This window comes from Octopus sinensis, linkage group LG23, assembly GCF_006345805.1.
Source record: "Octopus sinensis linkage group LG23, ASM634580v1, whole genome shotgun sequence".
In the NCBI taxonomy this organism is placed as follows: domain Eukaryota; kingdom Metazoa; phylum Mollusca; class Cephalopoda; order Octopoda; family Octopodidae; genus Octopus; species Octopus sinensis.
Window position 1 is genome coordinate 27,263,519 of NC_043019.1, and position 26,572 is coordinate 27,290,090.

General features: G+C 38.9%; 1 protein-coding gene across 2 annotated transcripts in view; it reads left to right on the plus strand.

Annotated features, from left to right (window-relative positions):
- The window catches only part of LOC115223388, an 81,924-nt gene extending 56,709 nt beyond the window's left edge, over positions 1 to 25,215 (plus strand). For both annotated transcript variants that reach the window (XM_029793900.2, XM_029793899.2), the window contains exons 3-4: positions 4,941 to 5,117; positions 24,750 to 25,215. In XM_029793900.2, coding sequence (XP_029649760.1) covers positions 4,941 to 5,117; positions 24,750 to 25,105 — 533 coding nt within the window. In that variant the 3' untranslated portion in view covers positions 25,106 to 25,215. The remainder of the gene's footprint in view (positions 1 to 4,940; positions 5,118 to 24,749) is intronic.
- Positions 25,216 to 26,572: the final 1,357 nt, after the last annotated feature.

The window sequence follows — 26,572 nt, forward strand, 5'->3', positions numbered from 1 at the left end:
CATTGATACCTGTGTACCATTTGAAAAATCAGCAAATTGGGTCAATGGGTTCCTCACAAACTTTCCGAGTCTAATCGCATGCAGAGAGTGAAGTGTGCTCTTCTTTGCTGTCACAACTCACAAATGAACCTTTCTTGGGACCAAATAGTGACTTGTGATGAGATGTGTGTTCTCTATAAAAATGTCAAGCACTGAGGACAGTAGGTAGGGAGAGAAGAAACACCAACACCTCAGACAAAAGAAAGTCTTCACCGATGCAAGGTGTTGCTATCTGTTTGGTGGGATATGAAAGGTTTAGTCCACTTGGAACGTTAAATCCAAACCAAACGGTAACAAAGATCTACTACGATCAGCTTGAGCAGCTTAAGTCAGCACCAAAAGAAAGATGACCATCTCTAGTTTCAAGACAAAAGGTGTTCTTCCATCAGGATAATGCTTGGCCACATACAACGAGGATGACATTCCAAATGCTGGAGCAGTTTGGATGGGAAACAAGGCTCCATCCACTGTATTCACCATCTGATTGCCCCATCTGATTATCATTTATTCTGCAGTCTTCAAAATCGTTTGGATGGTAAAAATATGAATCCTGTAAATATCAGAACAGTATTCCCTCTCTCTCTCTTTCGGAGAGGCACAAGCACCTACACGCACATATACACACACGGCAGTAACTTCCACCTACCAAATTCAATCACAAAGCTCTGGTCGGCTCGAGGCTATAGTGGAAGACACCTACCCAAAGTGCTACGCAGTGGGACTGAACCCGAAACCATGTAGCTAGGAAGCAAGCTCCCTAACCACACGGCCATGGAGGAGTATTTTTCATCATGGACAAGTGAATTTTGGAAGAGGGCCTTGCAAGTCTACCAGATAGATGGGAGGGCACTGAAGAAAATGAGTATATTTTAGATTAAAAAAAGAACTTTAATCCTAATTTTGAAAAATAAAAGAAGTATAAAAAACATTATTTATGGGAGGACCCAATATATATATATATACACACACACACACACACACACACATATATACATGCTGAGACCCCCTTCGGTCATCACTGACCATGGAATTGTACCTAATAAGTTACCCTCCCAGGCACAAGTCCAGGTAAAGTTGTTTATGGAAGACCAGCAGTCGCCCATGCATACCGGCCTCCCCTCTCCATGCCACCAGTGTTATCCATCGGAAAGCAAAGGCCAATACACCTTGGCACCAGTGACGTCGCAACTCATTTCTACAGCTGAGTGAACTGAAGCAACATGAAATAAAGTATCTTACTCAAGAACACAACACACAGCCCGGTCCGGGATTCAAACTCACAACCTCACGATCATTAGCTCAATGGTCTAACCACTGAGCCATGTGCCTATACACCACCAAGACTGTGCACTTTAAATTCTTTATTCAAAGTGACCGAGCTGTGTTTGTATGAATATATAACCTAAGATCTCATGTGTGTACGTGTGTATATCTATGTATACTGTCTACATACCTCTTTATTTGTGTCTGTCTATCTACCTTTCTTTCTCCATAACCTGCCAGTCTCTCTCTTTCTTCTCTCTTTCTTTCCCTCTCTCATATATACATGTGTGTGTGTGTGTGTCTACTTACCTATCTATCTCTCTCTCTCTCTCTCTACATACATACATATATATACACACACACACACACATATATATACATGTCTACCTATCTATCTATATATCTCTCTCTCTCTCCCAATCTACCTACCTATCTATCTACCTATATATCTACCTGTCTACATATCTATTTATCTACCCATTTCTCTATCTAACTACCTGTGTCTCTATTTGTGTCTCCACTTATATACTCACCTGCCTGTTTGTCTGAAGTTCTTGACTGTTGAAATAAATGTCTCCACAAATAATTAATGTTTTCTCAATTAATCATAAACTCATTAAGCCAGAAAGTCACAAAGTCGGCTAGATAACTTCAATGGAGCCACATTGTAACGCCTTGGTTACTTTATACATTCACACACACACACACACAAACATGTATATATATATATATATATGCATACACACAAACATATATATATATATACACACACAAACATATATATATATATATATATATATATATATATGCATACACACAAACATATATGTATATGCATACACATAAATATATATATATATACATACTCACATATGTACACATTTATACATACACACAAAGACACACATGTGTGTATGTATATAGATATATATATTTGTATTATATACAATTTAAGTGGACAATTACAAAGACTTCATTGACGTCATACTTTATGACCTTAAACACGTTAGGTTAACACACACATACATCCACATTTATTAGTAAGCACTCGTGTGTGTATGTCGACAAGTGTGTGTGTGTATACATACATATACTCATAAATATGCAAGCACACACGCATTAATACATACGCTCATACATGTCCATACAAACCCATATGCTGCTTGTTTTGTTCTTAGTGATAAGTGAATGGTTACAATGACTTCCATCGGTTTCTTTTGTATCCTTGTCTTTGACCTCGAGTACACACACACACACACACACACACATACACATGCGTGCATATACAGCTCTTGTACCATCATCATCGTTTAACGTTCATTTTCCATGCTGGCATGGGTTGGACAGTTTGACTGAAGACTGGCAAGCCAAGAGGCCGCACCAGGCTCCAATCTGATCTGGCAATGTTTCTTATTTCTTTATTGCCCACAAGGGACTAAACATAGAGGGAACAAACAAAGACAGACAAAGGGATTAAGTTGATTACATCGACCCCAGTGCGTAACTAGTACTTAGTTTATCCACCCCGAAAGGATGAAAGGCAAAGTTGACCTCAGCGGAATTTGAACTCAGAATGCAACAGCAGACAAAATACCAATTTCTTTACTACCCTTAAGGGGCTAAACAGAGAGGACAAACAGATTAAGTTGATTATATCGACCCCAGTGTGTAACTGGTACTTAATTTATCGACCCCGAAAGGATGAAAGGCAAAGTTGACTGGGATCAATCTAATCGACTGGCCTCCTCCCCCAAAATTTCCATCCTTGTGCCTAGAGTAGAAAAGATTATTATTGTCGTAAGGTGGCAATCTGGCAGAAACGTTAGCACATCAGGTGAAATACTTAGGTGTATTTTGTCTGTCTTTACATTCTGAGTTCAAATTCCACCAAGATCGACTTTGCCTTTCATCTTTTCGTGGTCAATAAAGTACCAGTTGCATACTGAGGTCGACCTAATCAACTGGTCCCCTCCCCAAAAATTTTGGGCCTTGTTCCTAGAGTAGAAAAGATTATTATTATTGTATTTGTACATGAATCAAATCAGATAAATCCAATCACAAGGCCAAAAATTTTTTATGGGAAGGGGCCCAGTCGATTAGATCGACCCCAGTACACAGCTGGTATTTAATTTATTGACCCCGAAAGGATGAAAGGCAAAGTTGACTTCAGTGGAATTTGAACTCAGAATGTAAAGACAGACAAAATACTGCTAAGCATTTTGTCCGGTGGACTAACCTTTCTGCCAGCTCGCCACCTTAAACAGAGGTACAATAATCCTATCTACTAAAAGCACAAGGCCTGAAATTTTGAGGGAGGGGACTAGTTGATAACTTTGACACCAGTACTTGACTGGTACTTAATTTATTGACCCTGAAAGTCAGCCTCAGCAGAATTTGAACTCAGAATGTAAAGACAGACAAAATGCTGCTAAGCATTTTGCCTGGTGTACTTATGATTCTGCCAGCTTGCTGTTTTAGACACAGGTATAATAATAATAATAATAATAATAATAATAATAAATTCTTATATTAGCCGCAAGGGCTGACATATAAAACATTAAAAGACATACAGCATAAAAGACTAAAAACAGGATGAGACAATGGATTTTCATGTGTACACAATATAAATAACTTAAAAATTAAATAAATTAAACTCTCAATAGGGGAGGCACTTTAAGGTCCTCATGGAAAAACTCACAAAAGCCATGGGTGCCTGAACAACAGAGCAAGAATCCTTCTCCTTTTTTTCTTTTTTTTTTTACAGGTGCACACTCAGAATTGGTCCTTTCACACAGGCCAGCCTTCCAATATTCGCCCACCTTTGAACAAACTTGCTACAAAGCAACACTTTCCTCTCTACTCTCAACTTCCTTTTCAAGTGAAACTTGAATAAGTTGATGAGGGTTTGACCAAAGAGGAAAGTGTCTGTCTTTAACCCTTTCAAACGGGTCCACCATACTATCTCTTTTGCTACAAACAGGAATAATAATTATAATAATAATAATTATCACTATCATTTCGAAATCGAATGGAAATTGAGCTGTGATACCAGTGCTGGTGGCATGTAAGCGAACCATCCGAATGTGGCCGTTGCCAGCGCCGCCCCGACAGGCCTCCGTGCCGGTGGCACGTAAAAAGCACCATCCGATCGTGGCCATTGCCAGCCTTGCCTGGCCCCCGTGCTGGTGGCACGTAGAAAGCACCATCCAACCGTGGCCATTTGCCAGCCCCGTCTGGCACCTGTGCCAGTGGCACGTAAAAAGCACCCACTACACTCATGGAGTGGTTGGCGTTAGGAAGGGCATCCAGCCGTAGAAACATTGCCAGATCAGACTGGGCCTGGTGCAGCCTTCTGGCCTCCCAGACCCCAGTTGAGCCGTCCAACCCATGCTAGCATGGAAAGCGGACGCTAAATGATGATGATGATGATGATTATTATTATTATTATTATATTTGTACATCAACCAAATCAGAAAAAATCCAATAATGGAAAAGTAATGCCTTAAATCAATCCAAAAATGTTTCTATGCTCATTGGTTTTAACCATGAAGTTTTTCAGGAGGACATTCAAAGCATCTGCATTGACTCCTGCACCCAAGCCTATGTTTCTGACTTCTACCACCATTTATATTTTTCAGTGACCCCTACATGGTTAGTATTTACACGGCTGTTTGAAGTTGCTGGGGCAGGGTTCGGTATCCTGCTCATTGCCATCATGCTGATGTGGTTAGTGTTGCTGGGACCGATGAGGACCAAACATCTTGTAATTGCCAGAAAACTAGGACTGGTCTCCTCCTTCTTGCAAATTATCACAGGTCAGTACCTCTCTCTTTCTCATTTTCTTTATCCATATATATATAGTAAATAAAATTTTATTTACTAAAATAAGTCAGAAAAAATGGTCCAGGAAAGAAATGGTAAATGTTTTTATATTTCATTCCCTTCGAGAATTTATCCCTAATGAGTGGTTTGGATTTTAGCTGTTCTTTCTAGCGTAAAGGATTCCTATGATGGAAACCTCTTAATGTGTTTAAATGTACACTGTATTCTATATGAATAATATTTAGTCTATTGACTAATTTTTCTATACGCTAGGCCACTAGTAGTAAAAATTTCTAAAATCTTTATTACCCTGTTATTATTACTTATATACACACACACACACACACACATATATATATATATACATGCATATATATATACATATGCATATATATATATACACACACACACACATACATATACATACATATGTATATGCATATATATATGTATGTGTATATATATATATATATATATATATATTATATATATATATATATACATGTCAGAAATATTAAATTTCTAAATATCTCATAGAGATATGTACGGTGGTGGGGCGATATAATGGTTGTATACTGTCAACTCAACGTGACAGTAGGGGATTACACCACTGCTGTTTAGCCCTAGGGAACATCGATGCTTCCTGTCGGCTTCGACACACTTACTGTGTCCTTATATATTTACGAAGGGGAGACAAATGTCTTCGTGCGGAAATTTGTATGTATATTTTAAAATTATAAGTATATGAAAGAATGGGCTCCTTGAGAGCAGTCAGCTAAAAGTTTTTTGTGCATTTTGATGTCGACATAAGTTCCTTGATTTTCCTGATGAGAAATCTGCATAATGTACTCCTTATTCCTTCGGAATTAGGAATATGCAGCCTTCGAAACATATGTCGAGAATAAAGGATATTTGTTAACTAGTCGTTCAACTCCATTCTTTCACATACTTATAATTTTAATATATATATATATATATATAAGCTGCTTCTCTAACTAAGAAATAAATCTCATTGAAATGTAGCAATTTAGATAACATGACAGCACTTGCATATTTTGAAAGTTCTACTTACAATTAAATATTGAGAATTGTGGTTAGCTGGTTGCATTCCTTGTCTAAAAAGATTAGCTTTTCAAGACAGCTACTTTAAACAGTTAGGATCATAATCAGGTGTGCCAATTTTGAGGTAAAGATTTATGATCCGATTCTAGCAGGTTTAAGTTTAATGGTATTGATTTCCTCTATAATCTTTGTTAATTCCCAGGTGTAGAGTTGAACACAAGTTATGTGTTCAGCTTCTTCTCATCCAATGTGCCACTGACTCCTGCCACATGATTCTTGTCTCCATCTATATCATGTTTCAAACTATACTATCTTCCTCTCATTTGGATGGGGATCTCCTACTGAGATCCCTTTTGTTTTCTTTTTTTCAATGTACTCAACACAGGAGATTATTATATGAAATTTATATAGACTTGGGTATGGCTGTGTCGTAAGAATTTTGCTTCCCAGTCACATGGTTCTGGGTTCAGTCCTACTGTGTGATACTATAGGCAAGTGCCTTCTACTATAGCCCCACTCCTCAACAAAAGACAAGACGGTATACAAAACTGCGGCGATGTGGCAGAAACGTTAGTACGCCGGGCGAAATGCTTAGCGGTATTTCGTCTGCGTTACGTTGTGAGTTCAAATTCCGCCAAGGTCGACTTTGCCTTTCATCCTTTCGGGGTCGATAAATTAAGTACCAGTTACGCACTGGGGTCGATGTAATCGACTTAATACCTATGTCTGTCCTTGTTTGTCCGCTCTGTGTTTAGCCCCTTATGGGTAGTGAAGAAATAGGTATACAAAACTGCTTTCTGCAGTAAAGGAGAATGGAATTTCAAGTGGATATATCTGATTTCTGCTGTGAAAGGGTTAAAGGCAGATCTGGCCAACCGATTTGGAATTCTTTAGTTACCCAAGTCATTATCGGGTGCTGAATGTTTCTGGAGAAGTTTATGGTACTTTGTTTTACCCTTGAGGGTTAATAGTTATAAATGTGACAACAGAATTTGCTTAGCAGGTGGAAACTCAGATCCAACCCAGGAAGTTCAAAGCATTTTCACTGCACCTACAAAAAATTTTAGGGGGTGCAAGTGCATCTTCTGTACCTCCTGTTCTCAAATCTATGTTAGCAGCTACTGTACAAGTAATTCTCAAAGTTTGTATGAAATGGTTTAAAGCTTCTTCAGTTTTTCTACCTCTGAGAAATATTGATGCCTATTGTGGCCAATGTCGGCCAAGTGAAATCACAGTCATGACTGATACCAGTGCTGTGAGATTGGCACCCATGCCAGTGGCACATAAAAAGCACCGTTCACATGTTGGGCCTCATGGAGGCAGTGACAGGTGACCAAGACCTTTGGTGATGTACCATGCTTGAGAATATCTGTCAAACCAAGTGAGATCATAGTCATGGCCAATGCCAGTGTCACCTCAGTGGAACCCATGCCAGTGACATGTAAAAGCACCCACTACACTCTTGGAGTGGTCGGCATTAGGAAAGGCACCCAGCCATCGAAACCATGCCAGATCAGATTGGAATCTTGTGCAGCTCCCCGGCTTACCAGTCTTCAGTCAAACCATCCAACCCATGCCAGCATCAAAAGCAGACATTAAATGATGATGATGATGATGATGATCAACATCAATTTTTCTCTGTCATTTCATGTCAGTCTCTCAGGCTTCAGTTTAATGGGGTGGATTTTTTTTCTGTAGTCTTTGTCAATTTCAGTTTTATTCCCAGTACCTTTGTATGATACCCATTCATCAATACCGAGGTATTTATAGCTTTCACATGGCAACATACTAATACAATTCATGTGAATATTTTTTATTTATAAAACACATTTTCCCAAATGCTGCTTGCAAATATCAAATATTTACATTTCTTTTGATGAAATTTCATCTCTGTATCCTGAAAATAATCTTAAGTACACTGTTTGCCAGTATGAAATCTTAAGATGGTCATTAGCCAAGGACTTCAAAGGAAAACTGATGTTTCTGTTGTGGTCTTTGACATATAATCACTGGGTGTTACGTAAAAGAAACAGTAGCTGTGTGGTAAGTAGCTTGCTTCCCAACCACATGGTTCCGGGTTCAGTCCTACTGCATGGCACATTGGGCAAGTGACTTCTACTATAGCTTCGGGCCGACCAAAGCCTTGAGTGGATTTGGTAGACAGAAACTGAAAGAAGCCCGTCGTATATATGGCACGTAAAAAGCACCATCTGATCGTGGCCGTTTGCCAGCCTCGTCTGACACGTAAAACGCTCCCACTACACTCACGGAGTGGTTGGCGTTAGGAAGGGCATCCAGCCATAGAAACATTGCCAGATTAGACTGGGCTTGGTACAGCCTTCTGGCGACCCCAGTTGAACCATCCAACCCATGCTAGCATGGAAAGCGGACGCTAAACGATGATAATGATGATTGATAGTGTGTGTGTGTGTGTGCTTGTCCCCCCAACATAGCTTGACAACCGATGCTGGTGTGTTTACGGCCCTGTAACTTAGCGGTTCGGCAAAAGAGACCAATAGAATAAGTACTAGGCTTACAAAGAATAAGTCTTGGGGTCGATTTGTTCGACTAAAGGCAGTGCTCCAGCATGGCCGCAGTCAAATGACTGAAACAAGTAGAAGAAAGAAAAGAAAGAAAAGCATTTGATTTAGCGCCAAAATAAACAGAAGCTCCAACTCTTTCATCACCATCATGATTCTCATTTAATGTCCATATTCTTTGCTGGCGTCTGTTGTAGATTTAGGCAGGATCCAATGGGTCCAAGAACTGCTTCATACTCTTTTTCATTTTATTATTTTTTTTCTATCTCTGTTTTAGTCATTTGACTGTGGCCATGCTGGGGCACCACACTGAAGGGTTTAGTTGAACAAATCTACCCCAGTACTTCTGTTTTTTTTTATTTTTAAGCCTGATACTTATTCTATCAGCCTCTTTTACAGAACTGCTAAGTTACAGGGATGTAGACAAACCAACACCTGTTATCAAGCAGTGGTGGGAGACTAACACATGCATAAAGACACACTTACACAACACACATATACATACATATATACACAACAGGCTTCTTTCAGTTTCCTCTACCAAATCCACTCACAAGTCTTTGGTTGGCTCAGGGCCATAGTAGAAGATACTTGCCCAAGGTGCCAAGCAGTGAGAGTGAACCTGGAATCATGTAGTTGGGAAGCAGGCTTCTTACCACACAGCCACACCTGTGCCTACCTTTTGCATGGTTTCTATGGCTGGATACCTTTCCAAACACCAACTACTTTACACCATCTACTGGAGGATTTTGGGGAGTGGTCATGGAGGGGTCCACTATCTCTAGTGAAGTCGTCATGCAGCATACAAGACTGCAAACCCAAAGTGGGAGGGAGGTTTATACTACGAGATGAAGGATTAAAATATGTGAGTCCTTTCAAAAGATTTACATTATTTACATTATTTACATTTGACAGACATTTGTCCTCATCTTGTTTGTTGTTGACAGGAGCCGGCCAGGTAGATAACTACCCCAGGCTCCTGGGTGTGTTTTGGTAGGGTTTTTTACAGCTGGATGCCCTTCCTAACACCAACCACTTTGCAAGTATATCAGCCGAAACATTGTGTTAACAACAGACAGGATGAGGACAAATATCCATCAAATGTAAATAATTCCTCATCTCTTAACCCTTTAGCATTCAGATTATTCTGTCAAAGGTAACACTTTTTCATTCAAATTGTTTTTAATTAATCCTGCATTATTTTGCAGCTTTGAAATTTTGATGATGTGACTGTATATTTTATAATGGCATTGAAGGGTAGGTGTGATAGGCTTGATCTGGACAGTTAGAACATAAAGCAGGAAGCATATTTGGGCCAGATATGGCTGGTTTAAATGCTAAAGGGTTAAATATAAAACTGTAGATTTAATATCAGTCGTGAACGTATTAATTTCAGTTTACAAGGGTGAGGATAGTTGTCATGGTTTTCACGAGCTTTTGAACGGCAGCCGTTGAACCAACAGATACCGGACTGCCATGAGTTCAGACTTAAAAGTCAAACACCTAATCAAGTTACATTGACACAACAAGGTTGTTGCTGTGTTTGTTTGATTCTTTTTCTCATTTTATTTTATTAATTACAAGTTGTTTAACATAGATTCCCCCACATTCTCCACTTTCTACTTGTTTCACCTGCCTGTTCATCATTCACTCACCTGAATGAACTCAGAATGGCTGTTGCAGGCGTTTGGCTTTAAATAGACCACTAGTCTATACTTGTCTGCCAAGTGGGGGTGAGGGGCTTTCATTCCTGGCTGCAAGATTTGTCTATGTAATGGCAGTTTTGTGAGCCATAGTTTTGTCATCTCTTTCTTCCTCTCCCTTTATCTCTCTCTCTCTCTCACCTGGTAACCATGTACCTCTTCTATAGCAAGACACCTGTTTTCTGTATTTGTGGGTGCTTGTGTTTATCCCCCACCACCACTTGACTACCAGTGTGGGTCTGTTTATGTCCTCATAACTTAGTGGTTCATCAAAAAGACATCAATAGAATAAATACCAGACTTTAAAAAAAGTGTCCTGGGGGTTGATTTGTTCAACTAAAGCCTTCAAAGTGGTGCCCCAGCAAGTTTGTTGAAAGATGGGTGAATGTTGGAAGAATGGGTGAAATGCTTAGTGGTATTTCATCTGTCTTTACGTTCTGATTTCAAATTCTGCTGAGGTCGATTTTGCCTTTCATCCTTTCGGGGTCGATAAATTAAGTACTAGTTGCATACTGAGGTCAATCTAATCGACTGCCCCCTCCCCCAAAATTTCGGGCCTTGTGCCAAGAATAGAAAAGGATATTTATTTTCTGAGTTTTTGTTTTTTCTTTCCACTTTATTTTTCCAGTTCAGCTTTGAGACAAGTTTTACTCTGATAAATGTAGTGATTAGGTTTTTGATGCCAATACCATTACGATGGTCGTGAGTAACCAGATTCGGCTGGTTTGAGCATAAAACTGGTAGACTATTCTGGCTGGATATGGTAAAGTATTAAGGGTGGCAAGAAGTTTGTCAGGGTAAATTTGATTACAAAAATCAAAAATCAAAATCAAATTCAGACTGGCGTCCGTGCTAGCGGGGTGCAAAGAGCACCATGCGAGTGTGATCATTGACAGAGCGGCTAACCGGCTTCCATGCCAGTGGCACTTAAAAGGCACCATTTGAGCGTGATCGTTACCAGCGTCGCACTACTGGCACTCGAGCCCCATGCTAGTAGGGTATTAAGAGCACCATCTGAGTGTGATCGTTGCCAGAGCGGCTATCTGGCCTCCGTGCTGGTGGCACGTAAAAAACACCATTCGAGCGTGATCGTTACCAGCATCGCCTTACTGGCACCCGTGCCAGTGGCATGTGTAAATGATTCGAGCGAGGTCATTGCCAGTGCTGCCTGACTGGCCCTGTGCTGGTGGCACGTAAAAAGCACCCACTACACTCTCGGAGTGGTTGGCGTTAGGAAGGGCATCCAGCTGTAGAAACTCTGCCAGATCAAGATTGAAGCCTGGTGCAGCCATCTGGTTCGCCAGCCCTCAGTCATACGTCCAACCCATGCTAGCATGGAAAGCAGATGTTAAACGATGATGATGATGATGACGATGAATAGTCAGGCTGATTTCAATAGATAAAGATTTACATTATTTGTTGGGTTAACAAATGAAAGCAAGGAGTGTTCAGAAGACTTCAATGGTGATTTGACACCTGTTAGTAAATTGTAGTACATAGTGGTTTTATGTGAAACCGACAGCATTCATAACTACTAACAGTTCACTGAATTTCATTAAGTGGAATAGAGGTTCCATCCCAGTGCTCCTCAAACTAGGCCACTGCCCTCGTGGGTAAGTGTGGGAAGGAGTGGTAAAGGTGGTTAAATATATTGTCTTTTGTGTCATGGGGACAATGTTGTTTTTGTATGCTGCGCATGCATGAATGAATGAACGCATGTGTATGGCTGTGTGCTATTCAGTATGTGTAGGTTGCACATGTCAGCTTAGATTTCCAAGCTTGCATAGGATTTTGTATCTTATTTAAGTGTAAAGAAAAACGTCAAAAAATGTTATATAATATAAAATAGGTGTAATAAAATACACACACTGACAGGAGAGAGAGAGAGTAACAGATTGACAGAGAGATAGACATAGTCATGTATCTTACTTATGTCTGTTGGTTTGTCTAGCAGAAACTGATGAAGACAGTATAACATCTACTCACAAAAGGATGGAGACAAAGTCTTCCTTCGTCAGAAGTATATCAAACTTCCCAGAATTTACTGAGAGGAGTCCTCTCAACAGAAAAAGGCAGAAGTTATATGGAACTATTTGCAGTACCTTTAAATCTGATGTCTCAGCCAAAACACTTACTGAAACTATTCGACACATCAGTGACTATACACATGTTTCCTGGTTAATGGGTCAGAGAATGAAATACAAGAGTGAGGATAAGAGACATCAGAAACGATATAGAGCTATGGTTAGCATTATTTTATTGCGATGCAGGAGAGAGGTCAAAACTGGGTTAAGGTGACATGTTGTCAGGGGACATCAAAATAGAGGAACAGATCCTAATGATACCTAAAGGCCACAGAGCCATGCTGGAATTGTGCCCAGTAGAAGGTGCTGAGATATATGGCCCGAGATTAACCTGGCTGTATCTAACCCAACTATCTGGTCTGTTTTATGTTCAAACTGGCCAGATCTAGCTTCTCGTGCTGACCCTACAATGTCATTCTGAAAATTAATAATCAAATCATCAAAACCTCGAAGCTACAAGATAATGGACGAATGGTTCAAGACAATGTGAATGAATAAACTTTACATTTAATCTCAATGCTAAAGGGTAATATTTCTCACAAGTTAGGGTTCTGACGTGCTGATAAGGTGTTTTTGGTAACATGTTTTACCCTAGTGAAAAAGCTACAAGACATTGCATGATTGATTCAAAACAATGTGAATAAATAAGCATTACATTGGACAAAAATAATCTGAATGCGAAAGGGTTTATCCTTTTGCTACTCTTTACTCTTTTACTTGTTTCAGTCATTTGACTGCAGCCATGCTGGAGCACCGCCTTTAGTAGAGCAAATCGACCCCAGGACTTATTCTTTGTAAATCCAGTACTTATTCTATCGGGTGCTTTTGCTGAACTGCTAAGTGACGGCGACGTAAACACACCAGCATCAGTTGTCAAGCAATGCTAGGGGGACAAAGACACACACATACACATATATATATACATATATACGACAGGCTTCTTTCAGTTTCCGTCTACCAAATCCACTCACAAGGCTTTGGTCAGCCCGAGGCTATAGTAGAAGACACTTGCCCAAGATGCCACACAGTGGGACTGAACCTGGAACTATGTGGTTGGTAAGCAAGCTACTTACCACACAGCCACTCCTGCGCCTCCTGTTACTGTATTTTTTCAAATAATTTCAAAAATACTGAAGAATATAGTAAAATAATTTGTCATTATTGAACTGATTTTTTTTTTAACATAGGTGGGGGCATATGCTGTTTCAGCATATTGCTGCATTCATTATTTGTTGGTATTTTCTTGGGTCCTCCCAGGTGACCCATCAAGCAGATTCCCAATCAGTCCCCATCTCTGAGAGACACCTCTTCATCTGCTTTGACCATGTAGCTTGTGAGCAACCAACACAAGCTGTCAACCCAGCCAGATCCACAGTGAAGAGAACACAGTAAGCAGGGCCCAACTCAGAAAATCAAGTGACATGGTCAAATTGTCTGAGCTGGCATTCCCAAATCATACAAGCAACAGAACATGTCCTAAATTCCGAGTAGTCATTGATACAAAATCCAATAGGCGCAGGAGTGGCTGTGTGGTAAGTAGCTTGCTAACCAACCACATGGTTCCGGGTTCAGTCCCACTGCATGGCACCTTGGGCAAGTGTCTTCTACTATGGCCTCGGGCCTACCAAAGCCTTGTGAGTGGATTTGGTAGGCGGAAACTGAAAGAAGCCCGTTGTATATATGTATATATATATATATGTATGTGTGTGTGTTTGTGTGTCTGTGTTTGTCCCCCTAGCATTGCTTGACAACCGATGCTGGTGTGTTTATGTCCTCGTCACTTAGCGGTTCGGCAAAAAGAAACCGATAGAATAAGTACTGGGCTTTCAAAGAATAAGTCCCAGGGTCGAGTTGCTCGATTAAAGGCGGTGCTCCAGCATGGCCGCAGTCAAATGACTGAAACAAGTAAAAAGAAAAAGAAAAAGAAAAGAATGATAATCCATTATCCTGCAAAACATCCTGATACCATTGAATGTAAATTGGTGTAAAATTTTAATGAGAAATTTTGAGATCACTTTAAAACAGGAAGCTTGTATCAGAACCAGGGACAGTTTCAGGTAGATGGCAACAAAAGGGTTAGAAATAGGGAATATACCAAACCAGTTGGTGAACTTCTGTATACTCACTGGGGCTAGTTATTCCCTGTGGAGGGAGTCTATAAAAGAGTCACTGGAATTTGTCAGAGAAATCTTAACATCCTAAACAAGGATGTATACATTGGAAAAATGTAGTCCCTGATAGACAAAAAGATGGGATGGTCACAACTGGAATGCCTTTGGTATTAGGTCTACTGGGTCAGGGCTGACCTGAGGCTGAACAACATCAGCAGCAATGCTGGCCTCACGAGCTGAGTCAACTTTTACACAGTGAAACTCTGCCTACCCAACAATGACCTCCCACTTTAATCTTTTATTTTTTTGTTGTATACTTGTTTCAGTCATTAGATTGAGGCCATGCTGGGGCACTGCCTCGAAGAATTTTTAGTTGAATGAATCAACCCCAGTACCTATTTTTTAATCCTGGTACTTATTCTATTGGTCTCTTTTGCTGAACCACTAAGTTGCAAGGACATAAACATGCCAACACTGGTTGCCAAGCAGTGACGAAGGCTAAACATGGACACAGACACATACAAATTTATATATATATACATACACACACACATACATATGATGGGCTTTTCCCAGTTTTCCTCTACCAAATCCATTCACAAGGCTTTGGTTGGCTCAAGGTGCTACAATAGTGGGACTGAACCCAGAACCATGTGGTTGGGAAGCAAACTTCTTACCACACAGCCATACCAGAATGAATAATTTGGATATTAACAGAAATAATATTATTTCTGTCTTAGGCCAAGGCCACAAATTTAGGAGTAAAAAACAATTAATTTAACCCTAGTACTTCACTGAAGGATAAAGAATGAAGTTGGCCTTGGCGGGATTTGAACTTAGTAGCTAAAGTAATGTAATAGCTTCTCTAACCCACAAGCCATTTAGACTTGTATCATTACATTTCTCCCATTCCACTGCCCTTGTTACTGCTCTGTTTCATTATTTATTGATAAATTATTGATACATATTGATGTTTATTGATATAACAGACATATTTTATGCTTGGTTAACTCACTTGAGTCAGCAACAGCTTTTCTTTTCCTTAGCACACAAGGATTTTAATATTGAATAGATTGTTACCTAGCAACCATTATTGTCTACTGAGATATTTGATACCTCACTTCCGCAATATCGTTATATCTTTTCTAACACTGAAAATTTAAAAGACAAAAAAAATTTTTTTTATTGCTCTATAAAGTTTATCTGTAGACAAAGAAAAGGCTTGGGGAAGAACTGCCATGAAATGTCCATGGTTTGTTTCTCGATTTCCAAATGTACTTAGAAGTTACTGTGGAGTTTTCTCGTTGGCAATAATTGAATTAGTTATTAAGCTAGTGCAGGAAACTTCTGAAAGCGTGTTCTGCAAGCGCTCTGTAATTTCTTGATGTGTTTCTGATGGTGGGGAAAGACATCAGCACCGTAGTATACAATGCTTTTCTTTTAGTGATGCTCTTTAGGAGATGACATTCTTATTTATTTAGCAGTTGCATGCCAGCACCATTTGCTTGCAATATTTTTGCATTGTGATTCATAATGACACAAAACATCTTTTCCACATAGCTGCAGTTCATTTTAATGCTGTTTTTATTGAGCACTTAGTAGAATGTTTTGTAACACATATGTTGTAAGGTGAGTTATATCATATAACATTTCTGTTGCCTGTGTTTTAGGGTAAGTTGGTAGATAGTGTTGGTGGAATGGTTATTCGTGTCAGTTGCTTGATAGCATGTCTTGTTGAAAGTTGTTTTGTCAGAAAATAATGCATTTAACCTCTCAATACTTAATAAACATTCACCATGTATACCGCATAGTAGTTTTCTGGCACAACACCAATTCTATCATCCACCACAAAAACAACATTGTTAATAATAGTGGTTTCAAAGGCGGCGAGCTGATAGAATTGTTAGCATGCCAGGCGAAATGCTTAACAGTATTTCGTCTGCCACTATGTTCTGAGTTCAAATTCCACCAAGGTTAACTTTGCCTTTCATCTTTTCAGGGTCGATTAAATAAGTACCAGTTATGCACTGGGGTCGATGTAATCGACTTAATCCCTTTGTCTGTCCTTGTTTGTCCACTCTATGTTTAGCGCCTTGTGGACAATAAAGAATGAAATAATAATGGTTTCATGGAGTTAACGGTATCTTTCATTAGAAAAGGAACTCATATGGGTCCTAATACCTTGTCTTAAAATTTATTGTACTACCTATATAACTTATCCAAACCATTCTCCTCTTTAACCATGCATTTATATACTACATTAGTCATGAGACAGAACCCCTTAAGGGGACATATGTCAGGGTCTCTACAATTGCACAATTTACCAGATCCATCCTTAACCCTATTATTAATACTGACACTACTACCTAATTGGCTTCCTGCATTTCTTCATATATTTCACTACCAGGGCTTGATGAGACCAGTGGGAGCAAATGGTTTGTAGTACTCACTACAGGCATGTTTGAGTTAACCAGTTCTATATCAGAGGAATATTTCTTTTGCCATTGTCCATTTAATTTGTTCCTATTAATGGACACAATAATAGAGACTAAGTTAGGCATTGCCAAATAGAACTTAATAGAAGACTTATTACAGATACTGTAATATTTATGATCCTTTGAGAAATTCTCCTTCAGAATCCTAAAGAACATCTTGGGTAAATTTCTAACTGTAAGGGAAAAAGGAAGAGCGAACCATAAAACCTCGCGTATAGACCGCAAGCTTTTTGTTTTTACTATCGCCCCACTGTCACTATCTGAATTCTGATATTTGTTCCAATATGTATGGCTAGTCGAAGACTTAACTTGATTGCATTCTAAGTTAATTGAAAACAAAGGCAGTGTATCTCAACAGAAATCATCATCATCATCATCATCATCATCGTTTAACGTCCGTTTTCCGCGCTAGCACGGGTTGGACGGTTCGACCGGGGTCTGGGAAGCCAGAGGCTGCTCCAGTCTGATCTGGCAGAGTTTCTATGGCTGGATGCCCTTCCTAATGCCAACAACTCCGCGAGTGTAGTGGGTGCTGCACAGGTGCCAGGGGTGGTCCGGCATCGGCCCCAATCGGTACTCAACAGAAATATGGTAACAAAAGGGTTAAAGTGATCTATACTAAAACTTCCCATCAAAATTTTGTGTTAATTTATGTTCCAACAGCCAGCTTAATGAGTTATTTTACTAAATTCTTCATGATTTTCTAAGTCAATTCAAACAAAGACAGTGTATTTCAACAGAAATATGGTAACAAAAGGGTTAAATGTAGGTTAAGATTGCAGGAAAATTTGGCTGTTATTTCTAGCAAATCAAGCAACCATGTGGAGGTTTACCTAATGTCAAGTAGAAATAAAGGTGTACAGCTTCTGCTGTGCGTGTGTGTGTGTGTGTGTGCATCTTGCTAATGACATTTTCCACCTTGTTATATTAGAACTGTTGACCTAAATGTTACTTTTACTAAATGTTTAATAACTACAACAGCAACAACAACACTAGTTCAACTGCTACCTGTATGTTTACTGCTACCAATCAACACCTACCACTAGCACCTCTACTATCACCACAACTACTGCCACCACCATCACAATAATTCTCACCACCAACTACTACCACCACCGCTACCATTATCACCATCACTACTGCCACCACCACCACCACCACCACCACAATCATCACCAACTACACTGACAATGAGCCAGTAAGAGATCTTCTATGTGGCAGCTCAGTCTACAACAAATTGGACACATTAGAATGTGTAGTCCTAGATATGCATAAGACAGGAGTGTCACTTTCCATCATAGACCTGTTTGATAGGGACTGACCTGGGGCTAAACAACTACTACATTGTGTGAAATTATAGAAATTTAAAATTTTTATTACTTCTTATTTTGAACTTGACAAAGACAGACATACTATTGAAATGTTGTTCAACTAATAAAATATCTTACAATCAAATTGCACTCTTCATCTTGATTATTATTATTATTAAGGGGGTGAGCTGGCAGAATTGTTAGCACATTGAGCAAAATGCTTAGCGACATTTTGTCCATCCTTATGTTCTGAGTTCAACTTTGCCTTTCATCCTTTCGGGATCAATAAATTAAGTACCAGTGAAATACTAGTAATGAAGTATTTTTTTAATATTAGAAGCACATCTCAGTTATCAAAAATAATTTCTAATCATTACTCTACATTTAGGGATAGGAATAAACGTAACAGTACAGGGCTTAGTAAATTAATTTGGGAACTAAAAGACCACAATAAGCAATTTAATTTAGATTGGTTGATTCTCTCAATCTTGATACCTTATGACAAAGGCAAGGAATTCTGTCTTCTCTGTAATTCTGAAGTATTTTTTATTCTGTTTTCTAAAACTCCCCTTGTAAACACGGTTATAGAACGTGCATACCGATGTAACATTGGCAGAAACACACCTTTAGTTCATATAAGTGATATCTATCATTATATATAATTTAAACATTAATTTTCTTCTTACATTTCACATTCACTAGATATCTCTTTTCACAATTCTATATGGTTTCATTTAATATACATATAGTTATATACTTCTCGTTTATTTAGTTTTTCTTTCCTTTATCCCTCCTCTTTCTATAGGCTACCTTTGACGTTATATCCTATAACATTTTTTTGAAACAATCTTAATGACGTTCAATTAATCACTATACAAATCCATCATTTTCTGTTAAAATGTCTTATTGACGAGTTTCATTTCTTCACTTCCCTGAAGAGAAGATTACATTGTTTTACACCATTTTATTCCTTTGGAATAATACCAGTGATATCTTCGAAACGTGTCAGAAGTAAAAGAATTTGAATAACACCTGTGTTTAACTCCATTTATTTATTTATATATATTATATAAAATATTTCACATAAACCCGAAGTTTCTACCTTTGAAAACAAGGAGCTACAACCTTTTTACTTGTGTAATTTTTTGCTACCCTGGTAATTATTTATATATTTTTCCCGCTTAATTGTTAACAAGGGAAAAATACACACATCTATTTATATATATATATATATATATATATATATATGCTCTTTTACTTGTTTCAGTCATTTGACTGTGGCCATGCTGGAGCACCGCCTTTAGTCAAGCAAATCGACCCCAGGACTTATTCTTTGTAAGCCTAGTACTTATTTTATCGGTCTCTTTTGCCGAACCGCTATTCTTTCTTTTATTCTGTTATTTGTTTCAGTCATTTGACTGCGGTCACGCTGGAGCACTGCCTTTTGTTGAAGAAATCAACACTAGGACTTATTCTTTGTAAGCCTAGTACTTATTCTATCAGTAACTTTTGCTGAACTGCTAAGTTATGGGGGACATAAACACACCAACATTGTTTGTCAAGCGATGGTAGGGGGGGCGGGGAACAAACATAGATACACAAACATATATATATATATATAGACAGGCTTCTTTCAGTTTCCATCGACCAAATCCACTCATAAGGCTTTATATATAGACAGGCTTGTTTCAGTTTCCATCGACCAAATCCACTCATAAGGCTTTGGTCAACCCAAGGCTATAGTAGAAGACACTTGCCCAAGGTGCCACGCAGTGGGACTGAACCCAGAGCCATGTGGTTGGTAAGCAAGCTTCTTACTACACAACCACTCCTACACCTATATATATATATATATATATATATATATATTATATATATATAAGGACAGGTTTTTTTAAAAGGGATCCATGAGAAAACTCATTTAAATAAAAGGGGTCCTTGGTAGTGAAAAGGTTGGGAACCACTGCTTTAATCAAACATTCCTATGATTGAGAGTATTCCAGCTGTGACCATCCTTTCTTTTAAGGGCTACCTTGGACTACATTAGCCAATGTGTCTTACCTACTTAGCATGTCTTGAGCAACCCACTCAACTGTTGTATAAATCATTCATCAAAAGGTAGAAGTGGTGGTCGTGGTGGGAGGGAAGAGGTGGACTGCTTTTGTTGGTGAGGGCTGAAGTGATTTGACGTAAGCTTGTTAAACCAGACAAATGACTGCAAACCGGTAAATAGAAAGTTTGTGATATATAATGGAGACAGATTTCAAATGTGTCATATCATTAATCTAGTTTATGTTGGGTGTGAATGTGGCACAGTAAGATGACACAAAGTGATTATGAAAGGATCCATGATGTACTAGCAGGTGAGGGGGGTGAGAGAAGACATGTTGAATAGTGTTTTTAGTTTGCCATCTAGAGCTGAAGAAACTGGGTTATAAATAAACCATCCTCATCATCGTCATTGTTTAATGTCCACTTTTCCCTGCACTCGTGGTTCGGATGGAATTTGTTGAGGTGGATTTTTTCTGCAGCCGGATGCCCTTGCTGTTGCCAACCCTCACCTGTTTCTAAGTAAGGCAAAGTTTCTCCATGGCCAGACATGTTTTCATGGAAGACTGAAAATAAACGACACTGCTTGCGTGATGGTGACATTCGTTTACAACAGTCACATAAAATCAAAGCAAACTCACACATACACACTGGGAATTTGTAGCCCCTGCTTGTAAACTGGTGTGGATTATAATGGGTTCCAGACCCATCAATGTCTGGAAAACTAGAGTTATCTTGTAATATTTATCCTTAGTAAGGCAGCAAGCTGGCAGAAACGTTAGCATGCCAGCCGGAATGCTTACGCTCTGAGTTCAAATTCTGCTGAGGTCGACTTTTGGGGAGGGGGCAGTCGATTAGATTGACCTCAGTATGCAACTAGTACTTAATTTATCAACCCCGAAAGGATGAAAGGCAAAGTCGACCTCGACAGAATTTGAACTCAGAGTGAGCGTAAAGCCAGACGAAACCACAGAGATTGAGGTGGGACTGAGTAAAGTGGTTGGTGTTAGGAAGGGCGTCCAGCTGCAGAAACCATGCCACAAAAGACAACTGGGCTCTGGACAGCTCTCCGGCTGGCCGGCCGACTCCTTTCAAACTGTCCAACCAATGCTAGCACAGAAAACAGGATGTTAATTAATGGACAATGATGAATGCAAATGTCCTTTAATATCCCCTTATATGAAACTCATTATTATGAGTAGTAGTAGTAGTAACAATGATAATCCTGTCTTTATTCAGGAGTGCAATAAAAATATTTACATATTGTTTTTTAAATGTTATAACAAACTATTGCGCGCGTGTGTGTGTGTGTGTGGAGCATGTGAGTATGTAACTTTAATGGGAAACTATAAAATAAATATTCTATTTGGCAGCAATGACAAATGATTATGAGTTTATGATATCTACTATATATAAGTGTGTGAGTGATTGTGCTAGATGTAGCAGAATGATGATGATGATGATGATTATTATTATTATTATTATTATTATTATTATTATCATCATCATCAATATTATTATTATGATTTTACCTCGCAGCCGTGTCTTTATCACTCAAGTGAAAGAAAAAAAAAAACCTGTATCACCTCATTCCCTTGTCCCACCTCGATCTCTGTGGTTTCAAAAAGTAGGTCAGCACAACATCAGATCACACCCTTCACCACAGCTGAAGGTGACTGGTTCAATTAGACAAACACTCAACAGCAGAGAAATTGCCTTGTGGTAATAGTTCATTTACTGTCCTTTTTAATTCTTGGTAAAATAAGTCTGGTCAACCAGGACTGACCTGGGGCTAAACGAAAAAACAACAGCAAGGATTGTACCGTTACAGGTGTATGATTATATACTCTTTACTCTTTTTCTTGTTTCAGTCATTTGACTGCGGCCATGCTGGAGCATCGCCTTTAGTCAAGCAACTCGACCCCAGGACTTATACTTTGTAAGCCCAGTACTTATTCTATCGGTCTCTTTTGCCGAACCGCTAAGTGATGGGGACATAAACACACCAGCATCGGTTGTCAAGCAATGCTAGGGGGACAAACACAGACACACAAATATACACGCACACACATATATATATATATATACATATATACGACAGGCTTCTTTCAGTTTCCGTCTACCAAATCCACTCACAAGGCTTTGGTCGGCCGAGGCTATAGTAGAAGACACTTGCCCAAGGTGCCACGCAGTGGGACTGAACCCGGAACCATGTGGTTGGTAAGCAAGCTACTTACCACACAGCCACTCCTGCGCCTATGTATATATATATATATATATATATTTCTAATATTTTATATATATATATATATATATATATATATATATAAAACGAAAGAGAAGAAACTAATTGATGAGTTAGGATTAAGAGGAATTGCTTAGGGAGGCTCTAAAGTGGTACTCTATTACTTTAACTCCCTCATACATTGTAGAGTACATTGTGGTACTCTATTGTCTTGATTCTCATCCACACTGTACCAAATATTTCAAAACTACATCATCATCATCATTATCTTGCATGGGTGAGAGGGAATTTGAGGTGGATTTTCTACTGCTGGATGCTCTTCCTGTTGCCAATCCTTATCTGTTTCCAAGCAGGGTAATATTCCCCCGTGACCAGACATGGTGACACTTAGATCTGTCACACAATGTCAAGACAAGAAGACAGAAATGCATACACACACACACGCACACATACACAAAGGTCCTGGAAGGGTAGAAAGACAGAGTATTGCCAGTGGCACAATATAAGAGCATACCTTCTCATGCAAGTCTGACGAGATGCCACTCTAGTGTTTAAAACCACAAATATGATGTAACTTTCCATCTGGAACTTTGGCATGCAGTGGTTTTAAAAAAGGGTGCTACAGAAACGATGGTAACTGATCATTGAAGATGAACTAAACTCTTTCTTTGTCATCTTACTTGGATTTAGGAAGGGCATCCAGCTGTAGAAATCACGCCAAAACAGACAATGGAACATGGTGCAGCTCCCAACCTTACTAGCTCTTGTCATACCATCCAACCTATGCCAGCATGGAAACGGATTTTAAATGATGAAGATTATGATTCACAACACACACAATAGGCTTCTTTCAGTTTCTATCTACCAAATCTATCCTCAGGGTTTTGGTCACTTTACCAAGGTGCAACACAGTGAGATTGAACCTGAAACCATGCAAATGGGAAGCAAACTTCTTACCACACAGCCATTCCTGGATCTACATTTCAAAGAAACCCTTAACCCTTTAGCCTTTAAACCAGCCATGCCCAACCAAAATAATCCACCTGTTTTATATCCAAACTAGCCAATAAAATGCTAACATAAGCAATCACACCATTGAAATCTCAGTTACAAGATTAGGCAGGATTAACTGAAATCAATGTGAATAAATCAGAATTACATTTGACTGAGTAATCTGAATACTGAAGGGTTAACCCTTTAGTGTTCGCATTATTCTGCCAAAATTAATGCTTTTTTTATTCACATTGTTTTGAACTAATCATGCATTATCTTGTAGCTATGAGATTTTGATGAGGTAGCTCTCTTTTACTCTTTTACTTGTTTCAGTCATTTGACTGCGGCCATGCTGGAGCACCGCCTTTAGTCGAGCAAATCGACCCCGGGACTTATTCTTTGTAAGCCCAGTACTTATTCTATTGGTCTCTTTTGCCGAACCGTTAAGTGACGTGGACATAAACACACCAGCATCGGTTATCAAGCAATGCTAGGGGGACAAACACAGACACACAAACATATACACACCCATGTACATATATATATATGCGACAGGCTTCTTTCAGTTTCCATCTACCAAATCACTCACAAGGCTTTGGTCGTCCCGAGGCTATAGTAGAAGACACTTGCCCAAGGTGCCACACAGTGGGACTGAACCCAGTACCATGTGGTTGGGTAGCAAGCTACTTACCACACAGCCTTGTCTTACCTCTGTTAATTTTTAAAACGATATTGTAGGGTTGGTGTGAGAGACCAGATCTGGCCAGTTTGAACATAAAACAGGCAGAATACTTTTGGCCGGATATGGACGGTTTAAATGCTAAAGGGTTAAAACCTGTTAACATCAATTTTGCCATTCATGCCCCTACCACCACCTTGGGGGGGGGGAATAAAATAGGGTACCAGTCTAGTACTGGGGTGAGGGGTCAATGTACTGAACTAATATCTCTTTCCCTTTTTTCTACAAAAATCAACATTCCTTACTTGAAAATATTTCATTCTAATTTAATCTTTTTCTTTTCTATTTCAACAGCCATATTCATAAACATAGGAATCCTTATATTGGTAATAAAGACTTCACCAAGCAGCATCCTCACGGGGACATTTCTCTGTGGTCTCAGCTTCATCTTGTTCTGCATCGGCGGTGCCTTGTCTTACCACTGTGTCAAACGAATGCCGTCCGGTCGGGACGAGCGAACGAGCAACCACGACCCAAGTGTATCCGTTATATCGCCACCGCCCTACTGCGACCCGCCGCCTTCATACGAGGAAATCATGGGAGCCCACTACATGGCCGATAACCCAGCCATGGTGGTCGATGCCAATATGAGTCCAGAATTTAACAAACATCTTGAAGCCAGTGGTGAATTTCCTTCATCAAGCGAATAAAGACAAAAAGAGATATGCATGCAAAATGAATGCATCTATGTGCATCCATGAACATCCGTGTGCATATTAGTATCTATACATAATATATATATATATACCCACATATACACATGTGTATGTGAGCACATAAATGCTCATATGAACATATACACATGATTTCATACATACATATATATAATATATATATATAATATATATATGTATATATATATATCACACACATCCCCACATACCAATGTGCACACAATATCAAAGAAACTCTTGACAAACATGAGACCCTCTATGTGTTTGCACAAACTGCTAGAAACAGTAACCAATCTTCCTCGTATCACACCATATCATCTGGGAAAGAGAAAATTGATAACCAAAAATGAAACAGGATGGTCATAGCTGGAATGCTTTTCATCATACATCTGATTGATCTAAGCTGATAGATCAAACAGCAACAATAGACTAAGATAATATAATAATTATTATTATTATTATTATTATTGAAAAAAAATAATAAGCAAACATTGAACTGCATTTAGAAGAAAGAGAGTAACACAAAAGACCAAGTCTTCAGTTGTGCAACAACAATGATTGCATGCACATATACACATACACACACAAATATATATATATATATATATAGCCAGACAGACATACACACAGTGATGAAAAAAGTAATTGAAGTATTCAATATTCACAGAGCTGTGTAGAGAGATATATTATCTGTGTAACAAATGCCAATACCTAAGTGTAAGAGTCACTCCAGTATGTTCACTGAGAAACCACAGGAACAATTTGCTGTTTATATATATATATATATATATAAAATATACATACATACTCACATACATGTATGTGTGTATTTACATATATTTAAGGATCCAAATTGAGGGAGTGGAGTAGGTAAAATCCAGGCTACATATGTCTCCTAGCTAGGAGATCCTCTGATGTAATAATTACTCAATGAGGGGTACTCCACTAGCTAATCATCAGGCCAGGGATACCTTAATTATAAGAAGGTTACATTGTTGTTACATTATATCCTCAATGAGTTAACTTGGGATTCCTTAACGACAGTGTAAGCTTCATACAATTCAGGTAACTTCAACCTGATGAGGAGATAGCTTATTGAGTAATTATTACATCAGAGGAATCTGCTAGTGAGGAGACATATGTAGCCTGAATTTTATACCTGATCCACTCCCACAATATGGATCCTCATTTGCATTCATAGCAACCAAAGTTGCTAACGGTGAGCTATAAAAATTTTTTTTTCACCTTATCAGACTTTGATATGGGAAAAGACATTGACACCAATAAATTTCTGATGTTCCTGAACATTATTTTATTACACCTACCACAGACTGCTTGAAGCTTAAAAACTTCCTCTGCTTAGATCCTTGGATCTTATAATTACACACACACACACACACACACAAACTTACAGGGAAAAATTAGATTAGGATTAAATCCAAT